Source organism: Lycorma delicatula, chromosome 7 (genome assembly GCF_047948215.1).
Source record: "Lycorma delicatula isolate Av1 chromosome 7, ASM4794821v1, whole genome shotgun sequence".
Lineage (NCBI taxonomy): Eukaryota > Metazoa > Arthropoda > Insecta > Hemiptera > Fulgoridae > Lycorma > Lycorma delicatula.
The window spans coordinates 70,528,359-70,544,056 of record NC_134461.1 but is presented as its reverse complement, the minus strand read 5'-3'; the positions used below and the strand labels follow the sequence as shown (position 1 = coordinate 70,544,056).

General features: G+C 25.8%; 1 protein-coding gene across 2 annotated transcripts in view; it reads right to left on the bottom strand.

Moving 5' to 3' along the window:
• N (neurogenic locus Notch protein) overlaps positions 1-15,698 on the bottom strand; it is a 486,560-nt gene that overhangs the window by 66,259 nt on the left and 404,603 nt on the right. Inside the window, exons 1-2 of one of the 2 annotated variants that reach the window (XM_075372135.1) lie at positions 14,331-14,372; positions 8,785-8,967 (exon numbers count right to left, since the gene is read on the bottom strand). In XM_075372135.1, the coding sequence (XP_075228250.1) occupies positions 8,785-8,791 (7 nt within the window). In that variant the 5' untranslated portion in view covers positions 8,792-8,967; positions 14,331-14,372. Of the gene's footprint in view, positions 1-8,784; positions 8,968-14,330; positions 14,373-15,698 lie in introns of those variants that run through there. The other variant, XM_075372134.1, reaches the window with a different exon arrangement.

The window sequence follows — 15,698 nt, the reverse complement described above, 5'->3', positions numbered from 1 at the left end:
CATATTGTAACATTCTACAATATGTAGAATACAAAGTAAAATACATTTTACGTACAAACGTATGTAAAAAAAACGTTTTGAGTTGGGGAATTTTTAAAAATAGTACTCGTTTGATTACCTCTAGTAGTGTCTAAGATACAATTTTTTTAAATTGCTGCTATCTTTTTCGATGAAAACGCTAACGATTCCTCCATATTGTACCCGATCACGTTCTACTGACTAGTAAAAAACAAAACATTTTAGTCTGGCAATCCACGGATATAAAACTAGTTATACACATTTCATGAACAAGGGACGCAGCAGTATTCAGGTCCCGAATCAAAATAGCTTCGGAGATTTCTGGATATCATATAAATAATCAAAACGTAATAGGAATCGCTTAATTTATAAGATATTTTAATAATTAAATAAGTAAACTAAATATCTTTATTTTATTAGTTCATTTTTATCAGCTTAAAATACTTCGAAATTCTTTACAATTAAACAGCTACTCTTTTCTGAGATAAATATGTTATTTTCTTATAAAATCGGTTTTTACGTTAAACGTTTTTTTAGTTCTCAAGTAATCCATGGAATTCCCGATTAGGAGTAACACTAAAAATTATATTATTCTTTACATTATTTAAACGACACGCAAAAATAAATTTGATTTCAAACAAATCGAATTTATACTCGATTACCCTGGAATCCAGAGTATAAAAAACTGAATATACAGTATCGTACAACATACTGAATAAAAAAGCAATAAAGATATCGTATTGCGATAAATTTTTACATTGCACTCACTGGTAACAGATAGAAAATCACGTTTTACTACATCACTTGGGTAAGAATATACCAGTAATTGAATTGTACGCAGAATTTTGCGTTACGAGTCACTTTCAACCAATATACTTCACGTATTACGTTAATCACGGAGAACGGCATATTGCGGGTTTAACTTCTATAACGTTTCTCATGATTTACCAGCACTGATCGATAAAAATAACCTTATTTTCAATAATATCAGTAAATAAAATATAAAAATAAATAAAATATATACTGAGATGTACATTCTTGCTCGAACAGCAGGAAAAATAAAATCACACTTACAACCAATACATTTTTCTTTTTTAAAAAATATTTTAAGAAGATGTGTTTCTTTTATTTAATTTTAATTAAGCTAGACTAATTCGTTACCTTAATTAAATTTAAAATTAAGCATTCAAAAAATAAAAGGTAAGATGTAACTTTTAATAACTTCGATTATATTTAACGATTCTATAGGTTAACTACAATCTTACTAATAAAGGAAACCTACAAATCAAATTAAAATCGGAAAAAATTACAGATGAACATTCAAAATTTTTTATCTTCATAAAATCCTTCTATTGACAGGAATAATTCCTGTTTTTCAACACCCATTTTTTCTAACAGATTTTCAGTAACCCATATAATTTTAATTTCTTATGGAATTTAACAAGTTAAAAACTTTTCTGTCTTTCACCCAGGTTTTTTTCGGTAATTTTTTTTCTAAACCCTCAATATATTTTTTTTCATACAAGTGAAACCAATTTCGATTTCTTTTATTTAATGTTTTTTCTTCACTAATTTCTCACGATTTTATATTCAATTATTTTATTTTTAGAAAAAACAAACAATAAAATTTATTATAACCAAATATCAAACAAAATAATATCCCGTGACAGGTTTAATTATGTATTTACCAACAAAACGCTAACAAGTTTTTTTCATTAGAGGCAACATTCGAAAATAAAAAATAATATAAAATGAGAATATAAAAATAAAAAACATCATAAAATTAACATTAAAGCATATTAATAAATATACATATTTTAATTTCCATTCTTAGAATAAATATAGATACTACAACTAACACAATGTTTCCGGGTAATGAACCTCTTGGCCGGATATGAATAAAAAAAAATATATATTTTTAAATTATCAACTTTCATTAAATTTGATAGTTTTAAGATAAATTAGATAAACCTTAAAACATAAAAATGAATTCTCTAACCCTATATAATTTATATATAGTATCACTAGTAATTATCTATTTTCAGACAAATTTTATTTATTCATTCATAAAATTACAATAGGATGACCCTCCCATAATTATAATTACTTTTCTTTTTTTTTTATAACGATAGATGAGAAATTAATTGCTAAATATAGCTGAAACGGTGATTTATTTGTTACAAACTGTTTTTGAAATAGTAAAAAATGTTTAAAACAAACAGGGGAGAAAAAATCAATCTGTATAAAAATAAAATAAAAGCATAACAAGAAGATTCTGGAAAAAGGAACTTAAAAACAAAAGATTAGAATGCAATTAATTAAAAATACCTACGCGCGTGTGTACACACACACACACACACACACACACACACACATATATATATATATATAAAATCATAAATTCGAGGAAGAGCAATCTATAGAGTTTAATTCTGGAGAATAGTAGGAATCATAAACGATGATCTTAAAAGACATACTTAATATGTTTCATCTTCCCAGTTATGGCCCAGCGAATAACAGAAAGTGTTACGTTCTCAATCTTTCCCTACTCGCATGCATTCCGTCTGTATGTACTGTACTGAAGGTCACTAACAGCAACAGAGAAGTCAATAGGGGCGAGATATAATTCATATGCATTTTTTACAATCAAATATTAAAACAAAAAAGAACTAAAATCTTTTAACAAGGACATTTAGTTATTAGAAAAAATGTAATACATTATGAAAAGAAAAAAGTTATCTTCATAATGATCCGTGTATATAACTGTAAAATAAACTACGTAAATCGATTATATAAGTAATATAACAGGCTTTGTAGCTAAATATATAACACATAAATAAATTAAAAAATGGTGCCGGAAAGATTAGAATTAGAATAATAATCCGCAAAAAATATATTGAAGATAACAATTAGAGAAAAATAAAAATAATGATCGAGAATTAAGAAATGAGACTGCGAATGAAAAAAAAAGAATTACCACAGCCAACCAACCAAAATAATGTAAATGTCGAGGAATATTAAAATATATACATTGGTTTTTAAATCAATCTACTTTTAAAATAACACTTTTTTCTGAATTAGAAATATTTTATATACTACACTCAAAAATTATTGATGCAAATAATAATTTGTCAATAGATGTATAAAGGTATATTAATATGTACAATTGTTAAATTATTTAAATAAATTTTATAATAAAAATAAACATAAATCTAAAAAAAAAATAACAATAATAATCAAAATAAAATTTAAAACTTAGGATTAGAGCAATGACGAAGTGTTACTACACGGTACAAACTGGAGGGTCCAGACCCAGACAAAGAACGGCCCCTAAGTTAGTTGAGCAGAGTTCATGGCCAACAGGTCGGAGTCGTATACTATAACAGAGTACATACGTACATATATACAAACGTATATATGTAAAAATCTCTGCAGCAGAAATCAACATGGACATGCCATACCATACAGATGACTTAAACTAGTATTTTAGGCAATTTCTTTTTCTACTTTTTTTTTTAAACCTTTCACTCCCACACAGAAAACTGCAACATACATATATAAACACACACATCTTAAAGAACCAGAATGCAAGTTTAATATCTTCTTAAGTTGAAAAGAGCGCTCGTGGTAAAGGATAAGGAAGAGGTATCATAGTCGTTCTGCAAAAGCATTTACAAAGACTGACTTTAGCTTAGCGTCTTACATAAATTACATTAGAATACAATATTAACCGTAGCCGGCAGACCAACTTCCCCTATCAAACCACATTATACCACAATCCCGCCTCAACAACCAAAACGTGCAGGGAACACCACAGACTTAACACACCTGCCGCCTACGCAGTATTCAACAACATAGGCGCTCATGTCGATGAACCTCAAGAACAATAAAATTATAATAACAAGGATGAAATTAATAAAAAATAAAAAAGAAGATAATATAAAAATACCATTACGTTGAAGCTAATTTTTAAAGTATATGAATGTAGCAGATAAAAGATAATAATAAAAAAAAATACACGAATACAAATCGTACGACGGCTTCAACCACCGTTCGTAATATTCAAAATAACCACTGTTCTAAATTTTAAACAAATTATAAAAAACAAAACCAATTCAGACTGTTTGGAGGACGTAGAGAATTATTTTGAAAACGTTATATTACAGGCTGCGATTTGTTGTTTCGAACGTAAATAAATATTCACAAACAAAACTGATACTGTATTAAGATAACTTTCCGAGTATAAATATATACTGTATAAATTAGAGAACCCGATTTTAAAGAATACCTATCAAAACTTTAGATAAAAAATATCTAATTTAATATAATATACAAGTATATTAAATAATTTATTAATGAATAAAAATAATAATAAAAATATATTTTCATGATTTAGTGCTTTTTAATTTTAAATTATATAAGCAATCGAGCAATTATATATAATTTCATTAGAAATCGGTCACTTCCGTCATTAATACAGAGAACTGAAAGATTCGTTTAAAAAGAAACATTTGTCACGCAAGAAGCCTGGGAATCAAAATTAACACTTGAAAAAATGTATTATATTGCATAATCGAATAAAACTAACCCCAAATGAAAAATTAAAAATACGCCAAAAAAATTTTATATAGCAACATTTTTTTTTTGTTCAACAAATGATTAAAATAAAAAAAATCTTAATTTAAAACATAGAAATATGAATTGTTAAACAATTGTGTTTTTACTATAATCAACGTATAAAACAAATTATAGCCCTAAATACTTTTATTGCTCAAATAAAAGTAGTATCGGAAAATTGTAGGAGATTAAAGAATATTATAACAAACAGTTCATAAAACAATAAAAAATACTAAAATATTTTAATGGATAAAGATTATAAAACCGTCAACAAGAATTATTTCAATGTTCAATCATTTCATACACGAGTATTTCATTTTCAGCTCAAAATGTATGAGTAATATCAACCATTTTATTTTTGCAATTTATATGTTATGTTATGTTCGAGAAACGATATCATTCACATGGCCTCCACGGTTTTGCTTGACATAGCCAGTCTATCAATAAAGTTTTACGTGATTTTCGTACAAATCAACTTGAATTCCACTAACAACGCGTCGAATATTTGCTTTAAAGTCATCAACCGTTCGTGGTTTGTTGATGTACACCTGTGACTTAACGTAATCCCAGAGGAAAAAAGTCTTTCTTTTTCCTGTTTGGCCTCCGGTAATTTCCGTTCAGATAATACTTCAGAGGATGAATGAGAATGATATGTATGAGTGTAAATGAAGTGTAGCCTTGTACAGTCTCAGTTCGACCATTCCTGAGATGTGTTGTTAATTGAAACTAACCACCAAAGAACTCCAGTATCCATGACCTAGTATACAAATCCGTGTAAAAATAACTGACTTTACTAGGACTTGAACGCTGGAACTCTCGACTTCCAAATCAGCTAATTTGGGAAAACGCGTTAACCACTAGACCAACCCGATGGGTCGGGAAGAAAAAAAAACACGTCATTGGTGGCCAATGGACGTCACTATTTCGTGAAATTATCGAAATCACCAAATTTTTGGTACAATAATTGAATTGTTTCAGCAGCTGTGTGGCATGTGGCACTATCCTGTTGAAACCACATCTCATTCGAATAGAAATTTTTCAAATTTGCAAAATAAAAATATCACTTATCATAGCTCGACAGCGTTTACCGTTTGCTGTAACATCTCCTTGCTGTTTGAAAAAAATGGCGCAATGATACCACCGCCCATAATCCACACCAAACAGTGATTGTTTCGGATATAATGGTCGCTATTGAGTTGGTTGTGGATCTGAACCATCCTAAATACGACAATTTTGCTTATTTACAAAACTATCAAGCCAAAAATGAGCCTCAACTGAAAAGATGATTTTTTTATGAAAATTTGCATCCCTTTCGAGCTGCTCTAGAATCCAATCAGCAAGCCGTCGACGCAGTATAGTCCCATGACTTTAATTTTTGATTTATTCGAATCTTATATGACTGTTGACCAAGATCTTTACGCAAAAATTCGCTATGTTGTTGAAGAACCCAATTCCCAATTCTTGTGAAAGATGTGAAATCGATAAATTTCGATTTTTACTAACACTTGAAGTGCAAGTGTTTAAAAGCAATATTCTCTTGACTCCTTGCATTTCTTTTGTGTTTCAACAACAAGTACTGAAAAATTCTTTTCCAATCTTTTATTCAAACGATGAGTTGTATTTTTGTTTGGCTGACTTTGCACATAGTAAATATCGCGAAGCGCACGATATATAGCTGTAACTGATTCTATACATCCATAATAAATCTTTATGATTTGTAAACGATTTGTAATCTTTATAATTTTTCAGTAAAAATTACTGAAAACAAACGACGCTTGAAAATATAAAAAAATCAACATCGCCACCATAATCTGTCAATTTTTTGCGTTCAGTTTGGAAGATCCCTTATTTCATCATCATATTTTATTTATTAAATTAATATCATATCCATTATTTATTACGTGATTTAATTTTATTATTCTGTAGATTAATGATACTAACTTAATACATAAATTATATACCAAAATAAAATATACATAAAGGAAAAAATAAACTAATAAATAATAGCACAATATATGAATACGCAAGGAAGAATAACAGCATAACCAATAATAAATTTAATAGAATGTTTAAGACATTTAAATGAAAAACATCGTATACAACCAACAATAAAATACACAGATAACAATGATCCTTCTACAAAAAATGACAACAAATACAATTTAGAAAGACAAGGAGCGTCTTAGTTGCGAAAACTGCGATCTTAAATTTATTGGAATGACAAATCGCTCATTTTCAATCACAATTACAGAGCATATTAGATCCACAACTAAAAATAATAAAGAACAATCTAACTTCGCTAAACACATTCTAGAAAATGGACATAATTATAACCCAAACGAATTTTTTTAAATATTAGAGCACACTAACAATTATCATATTGGAGAAATTACATATATATTTGAATAATAATAAATTAATGAACGGTTAAAATTTGCGTCCGGTATGAAAGAATCGGAAAAGAAGCGATGAAAAAATCTTACATACTCGTACGTATGTAAATATGAACGGACGCAGTAGCTATTAACAAATGTTTTGGAAATACTGTAAAAATAATAATATTCTGAGATGTAGTTGACCCGATTTACAATTAAATGAATTAACTTGTTGAGACGATCCTTTTCTAACGATAAGATTATTTTTCTGAACTTCTTTACTTCATGGTCCAACCGACCCAAACTCCTAGTAATGCACATACGTTCATTTGAAAAGTTATCAATGGTTAAGATAAGCAAAATATTAAAAAAAACCATTGTAAAATATACCTTGCTCCATTAGGTTAGTTTACAACTTGGAAAACTGTCTATCTCTAGCAGAAAAAATTAAACGTAGTATATATATATACTATATATGTAAACACACACACAAACACAAGCGTGTAGCGAAAATAATGATTTTAAAACTTATACGAGTAGAATCACTGGAATAGTCTGATTATTTCTCAATTGAAGCCCAAAAAAAATATGCAGTAAAAAAGACCCTGAATTAGAATTTTTTTAAAAATTTATATAAAATATTTTTCAACTGAATGCACTTTGATAATTCAAATTAAACTAGAAAAAAATAATAAAAGAGTACTCCTAAAATTAACAGCTATAATTGAATATCTATTAAAATAAAAATAATTATAAACTTTAAAGAGTGTTATCATTATATGAAAAATAAATTGGTACCAAAATAGTGATTAATAAGAATCAATTTTATACGTAATTAAAAGTAAATCCTTAAAATCAATAATAATTGATTTTAGTATTAGTACATGCATATTATAATTGGCAGAGGATTAATTAAAACGTTTACGTATACAGTTTTACTAAATCTTTGTAATCTGATATTAAACCAATTAAATAAGCAAGTCGATACATGAGATTTTATTAATAACATCTTCAGTTAATCACACATACTATACTTTTTATAAATAACATTAAAAATTTGGCCCAATATATTTTTAACAACCTATTAATTATAAGAAATTAAGTTGAAACTATATTTTTAAATCTTTTATTGACGATACCAGTGATTGCGTACTGTTTTTACGCTCAAATTAATTTGTAAATATGTTTATATGTTTGTTCGTAAACTAGACATAAACTATAGATTTTATTAGTAAAAAAAAAAATGTTCAAAATTATTTTTTTACTGTACATCCATCATACATATTAAGTATATATTTTTTTAAATTGTTTTAAAGTAATTTTGAAATCATAAAATAAGTAAATAAAAAATAAATATTTTCTTTACGGTAAATATATCAGTTTTTAAAGATAAAAATTAATTAATAAAACAGATTTTTTGAATTATAATATTAAAATTAAATTATAATATTAAAATAACAAAACGAAAAATCCTACTTGGCGTATTTTTAGATTAAACCAATTGTACTCATAAAAGATAATAAAAAGAAAATTGAACATTAATTTAATTTTGCTACGCAGATCAATGGCATGAAATACATGCAACCTAAAATTGAATTGAAAAAATGTTTATTATAAAAATATTTTATTTATACAAAATAATTAATTAGAATTATTTTTTAAAAAATAAATAAATAAATTAGAAAGAAATAAACATTGTTTAAACGAAATACAATACACAAAAATTTGATCACTTTTAGGAAAATTAATTTTAAAAAATAAATAAGTTACATACCTGGCATGCATACACATCGAAATGTTCCTGGATCATCCAGACACGAACCATCGTTCTGACAGGGATGCGATTCACATTCGTTTACATTAGTTTCGCAGCGAGGACCGGTGAAACCTTGAGTACAATTACAAGCAAAACTACCCGGTGTATTAACACAGATACCATCGTGTTCGCATGGTGATCCTGGAACACAACATAAACAAAAACATTTATTTACAAAATAAAACATATATATATATATATATACTATTGAACTAAAAAATGGTAAATAATTTTAATTTATACTATATATTTATCTATTAATAAAATTTTACTTCAGATATTTTTAAACGACATCTATATTGGGTAGTTGTTTAATAAGAAAAGCTATCCCTCCATATTTATTTTGAATCTCATAATGAAGCATAAACTGTATTGCCCAATAGGTGAGATGGATAATTGAAGTCAACCAACAATAACAAGTTTGTTTAATAAAGGTACCATAACGTAATGGCAAAACTTAGCTATAAAAACATTGGCGTCATTTTAAAATTAGAAGTGTAAAAAAATGTAATTTTTTTTCAAAATAAACGTATTACTACAGAAATTGAGGGGAAGGATACATACAACAAAGTAATGAATTATATATTTAATGAAAACCAGATTTCCTTTTCATCTGGAATTTATTCATTTACGCGCTCGTACGACCAGTTATAACAATTTTTTTTTTTATTTATTAAAGATAAATTTTGTAACACATAAAATCGTGTAAAAAAACAATGTTTTTTTTACGTACAGAGTAAAAATATATATTTTATGAAATATATTAATTTTAGATACTAATTTTATGGAAAATCTATAGCAAAGAGAATAAAAAATACTTGATTACAACCAATGTATAAAATTAAATATAAATAATCTGCACCTTTAATAAATTTCCTAAACATTATTAACCAACATTTATAGAAAAGAATTTACGACTTTATTAAAAACTATTTACCTGTAAACATTAAAAGTAATTATAGAAAAAAATAAAAGTATAAACTTAAATTTAAATTTTACTAATAAATATAAAATAACTTAATAAAACTAAATTAAAAAAGTATATTTTTTCACTTTTTAAAATAATAAATCAACGGTATTAATAATTCATTTAAATACATAATAAAAAAACAAGTTCTTACTTCTCTGATATAAAAATTTAATGCTTATTACCAAATTTTTTACAGCTATTTAAAAAGTTGAAGACATACTTAGGAATTATTCAAAAATCAATATCCTACGGTGACGAAATTTAATATCTTTTTTAATTTTTTCCCCTTTATTTACGGTGTAAAACGGTGGTTAATGTACACCAATACGTCTACAAGCGATAATAAAAAATAATAAATTAATCGATATTAATTATTAAAAACTAACAGTAATTTTCTTCATTTTACTGTTTTATAAAGAAGTAGTGAATGAATTGTTATATTATGTACCCATAGGAAAAGATTTTAGAAAGTATCTTTTTAATGTACCGGTAACTTAATTCTATTTTATGATAATTGTATTTTTTATTATTTTTAATGATATAAAAAGTAATAGGTTATGTAAATATTTAAAAATTATTTTATTTCAAATTATTGTAATGGCGTAATATTAAATAGTAAAAACATTTATTGTTAAAAAAAAATATCAAAAACAAAAGATATTAAATTTTTTTTAATATAACAGTAAATAATACGTTTGGATCAACAAAATTACGAAAATTCTTTCATTAATTAAACGTTAAATAATACAATTGTCTAATATATTTTTGTTAGTTATATGTAAAAGATAAAAATTCAGATTTTTGAAAAATATACTTAAGAAAAAGGTTTCGAACATAAAAATGGCCAGTAGAACTAAAAAAATAAGCTTGTTTTACATTAAATAATAGTAATAATGTAACGTAAATAACATTTGGGATTGTAATAATATATACAATTTTAACAAAAATATTATAATGGAAGAATGACCATAAAACAAGCTCGCGCGCGCGCCCACAAATTCTAATGAATACCTAATAATTTTAAAGAAAGTATAAATATTCCAGTCTATATTATGTAACAAAATATAGCGACAAAATATACATATTATCTCTTAATGAGTCTCTTTTTAAAGAGTAGAAAAATAAATAATATGCAGTGGTATATTCCCATAACCACTTGTTACAAGATTCTTTAACACTTAAGCACTTGAAAAAAAATCCACTTAACTCCATTTAATAGTATAATAAATTTATTAACACGTTAAAAGTGAATTTAATCTTTATATATTTATTTCACTTAGCAAGTTAAAACGAATTACTTTTATGATATTATTATTATTATTTTATATGTACAACAAATAGAATTTAACGGGATGATGTGCTCTGGGAAAATATTTTTATTAATATCTAAATGATATACTGAAATAAATATCTAATAAATGTTCTAATAATATATAACAACTGTTTTAGATTTAATTTAAAAAAATCACTGCTTTTATTATATTTATCACTTATTTTTGCAGAAATTTCTGTGCTTCTGTTTAATAAACATAAATTTGTTTTAAATGAAATATTGTAAATACATTTCGATGCAATTTAAACATTAAATTTTAAATCGAATTTTATAAAACACTGTCCAAAGAAAAAAGAGAGATCTTTGCAAAAATACTAAAAAATAAATAAAAATAATTAATAAAAACAGTAAGTGCTAAAGGTTAATTTTTATTTTTATATACACACTAATAAATACCGATAATTTATTTTTCATATTAAAAGTACAAAATGAGAATGTGTGTTTATTTATTTATCAGATTTGTTCAACCGTGTCACGTTTTCACACACAAAAAAAACACTTTTAAATTGAAAAACATCTGAGCTGTCAATGTTTACCTGTATATATATATAATAGTGAAGGAGGAAAAAAAATACAAGATGATAAGATTAAGTGAAGAAGTAAACCGTATAAGTTGTACGGTTAAATTTAAAACCATCACATCTTTATGTTTTATTCTTGTTTTTATATTATTTTTATACTTGACAGGTGCACTGATGATATCAAGCACACATATTGATGGTCGGTAAAATTGTCTTTTGAAAGGTATATCCTATTTTTCGATTGACTTGATCACCTAAACCGTATAAGTTTGTTAAACCGAAGTCCTTTCTGTTGAAACTCGGATAATAAATCGCAATATACCTTAGCTAAACCGGGTGAAATGTTAAAAAATATATACAGTTTAAAATCTTTTTTTTATGTGTATATCCCGACAGTTAATTGAACTAGTTTAAATTATATGTCTAAAAACTTAATGTCGTATAATATTGATACAAACAGCAACAAGTTTTCTCCAGTAAAAAAAAAAAACAAAAACAAACTACTTATATCCTGTCTTTAGTTTATTACCTATTGCAACGACCTCCCTATCTCCTTTCAATGTTAATAAGGGTTAAGATACTTTATTCAAACGTGTAATTCTAGCATAAGAAGTTGTTTTTTTAATGAATCTTTCATTTCCTTGAATTACTCACAAGACGTTTATCTCCAACAACCGAATAACAAAATTAAAAAAAAGACTTTAATTCCCTTAATAACAATTATATCAACTGTAATATAGATATGTCCATCAATCTTACATTACCACAAACACATTATTTCTGGACAATATCAAACAACTAACAATCTGTTTTCTACACGGTATAATTCTATAAAATATAACTTTCATTACATACGCTTGTAATTATGTTAAAACGAGTAAATTTACCAAAACTTTAAATCTAAACCAAAAATTCAGTTAATAGGTTTCAAACATTAACGGCTTTTAAGAACTATCCCTCGTCCTTCTTACTAGGAAGAGTGAGAAGCGAAAGTTTCTAATATAAATTCAGTTGATATTTAACGGTACTAATTAACAGAAGTTTCACTCAGCCAGCCTTCTCTAAAACACAGAGAAAGCAATATGTTTAAACATCATTACTCTCATAGAAAGGAATATTTAAATGTTATTTCTAACATCTCTGGTGCTTTACATATGGCGCAATCGTAAGGAACAAATAATACAGTAAAACAAAAGAATTAATATAACTGTTTTTTTTTTTTTTTAAATTGTGTCATACTTTTCCTCCTCAACTTAACGGGAAAAGCTAGCGTGGCTGAGTACTTTACTTTTAACTGACCGTACAAAAGGATATAATATGGAAAAATATACAATGTTTAAAACTAACTAAAGCAAACATAAACTGACAAGCTTTGGTAAAGATACAGCCCTCTAATACCGAACTGTTCAAAGTTTTCTATAACTTTCCATTTATCGCAAAAAAATTACATTATTATTTTTTAATAATAAAATTATTACGATTTTTGAAGTTTTTTTGTTCAAAATATATCAACACAATACTATCTTTTGCATGCAAAATTACAAACGGTTTGTTTAAAAAGATTATTTAAAAGAAGTTTAACTTTCCAATATTCTGAGATTTAGAAAGAGCAAAGCATAATTTTTTAAAAGTAATTTTGCATTTTTGTAAACTAAATACGGCGTTAAGATAAAATATCGCAAACAATTTTATATTACAAAGAGGAACGGAATTCTTTTAAAAAACAAAAATTCAAAAATACTCATAATAAAAAAAAATATTTTTTATGTTATATCCGTAACATGAAAATCATATTAAATTTTATAAAAAAAAAAAACATTTTCTACTTAAGAAAAGGAAAGAAACTTTCAAGAATAAATTTAATTTGGATAATATCAAGAAATAAACTTTTTTAAATGCATGTTTTATAGGATAAAGATGTAATTACATTCCACGACTTCAAGATAAAAATGATATTTTTAAGAAATGGAAAAACTGATGAAAAAAATAACAAATAAATAAATAAAAAAGATATCAGATTGAATAATAATAATAATTCCTGATCAGAAATCAATAACATGGTATTTTAATACACATATATTCTCCCATATGGACATTGAATTACCTTACACTCTGTATTATAAAAGACAAGCAGTTTAAAACATAAACGACTATCATCTACCGTAGTTATGCTACCCACATATTTGTTAGAAGAAAAGAAAAAAAACCCGTAAAGGAAGAAAAAAGTTATCGAATTTCAACAAGATAATGTAAAAACCAGTCGGAGAACAGAAAGAAACTGGTTTCGAAATTTTATATTTCAACTTGGAAGAAAAGAAATAAAAAGAAATAGAACCCTAAAAATTCACTAATTTTAGGTTCTTTACGAGGAAAGAAAATATATTACGTATTCTTCTTTTAATATGCATTGATGAACTTTATAAAAAAAAACTAACAGAAGTAAACAATTTATGTATTTTTCTACTATTTAACAAGAAAAAAAAAGAATTTTTTTACTGTACATAAATTCACAGCCTTTTAATAATATAAAAATCTAATTGTGTATAATTAAAGCTTAATAAACACGATTAAAAAATTAAAAAAAAATTGAATGAATCAACAGCTAATTAAGCACTAATTAAAATAATAATATAAATTATACTAATTTACAGACGTATAAAAATGTAAGAATTATACCTACACTTAAGCCATAAACCGGAAACGGATCGAATGTTACATAAATTAGTACTGATACTTACAAACTACGGCTGATAACTTTACTAACTACTCAGGAAGTAATAAAAAGATTGTGTGGTAGAACGTAGGGGGATAAACTTCTTAGTCACGCCTACCATGTAACCGTTACTATAGTAACGCAGATTCTACAACGTTTGATAAAACGTATAACACCCGATTATAGTATGAACTTATAAAGTTCTAACAGCGAATCATCCCCCACCTGTTCGTTATTGGATATCAAAACTGCCATCTCTCCTTTGTTTCCTCCACCAATCAACGTACAATTATCTCGCTCTTATATAAAACCACTTCTACTAAAACCACACAAAAACGGAAATTAAGTATTATTTCTCCTACGTCTGTTGTATTATCATTGAAATGGTTAAGATAAGAATAAATATAATTATAATTAATTGAACATATATTAACACAAATAAAATATGCAGAGCGGCTGTTAGTTAACTTAATTCAAAGAAAATGTTACTGAGCTTTTTTATACTTTACTTTCCCGACAATACAGAAAAGTAGTACATAAAATAAAGGTATAAAATCATCAGTAAAAATTATCACATTGAACTTTTATTTATTTCGAGATTTTGAGGAATAAAAAATACTAAAATTATTTTGAAAAAATAGTGCATGGTTATATCTCAAGAACAGTTCAATTTTAAAAATATAACATTTTATATGGTAAAAACGTTTTATAAGAATTGATTTAAATTTTTTTTTTTTGAAAATTTCAGAAATAATATTAATATATCATTAAAGGAAATATATCAGATGTCTTGAAAAACATCTGATGTGGACACCAGATGATTTCCTTGTACACCTATTAAATTACATAAATACATTTTTTTTTAAATGAAAATTACATAAAATTTTATCTCATAATAACTTCTGATATTTTTTCATAATTTTTTTTAATGTTATTATTGAATTATTATTTACAGTTTTTTTTTACAATCAGAAGTTAATAATTATTAAAAATTTAATATATTTAAATTTAAAAAAAAGAAGTCTGATTCGAACCGATGTGCTTTCCTCTTATAAGATCCAAATATTTCATTAATTAAAATTTCATCTGGCTATAACTCTGGAACCAATGAAAATAAGGACCACTTAGACACCACATTAGATTGCTGCTCAAGATTATAAATTCTGGATAATAGTAAGAAAGAATGATACCTTATATACATATTTTTAATCTTTGATAATTTAACCTGCATTATCGATAAATGTTATGATTTTTCATATCAAATCGTGTAATTTATAAGAAATCTAAAACGTTTAACAACAGGTAGATCATAGGTCACGTGGGAAGGAAGAAGAC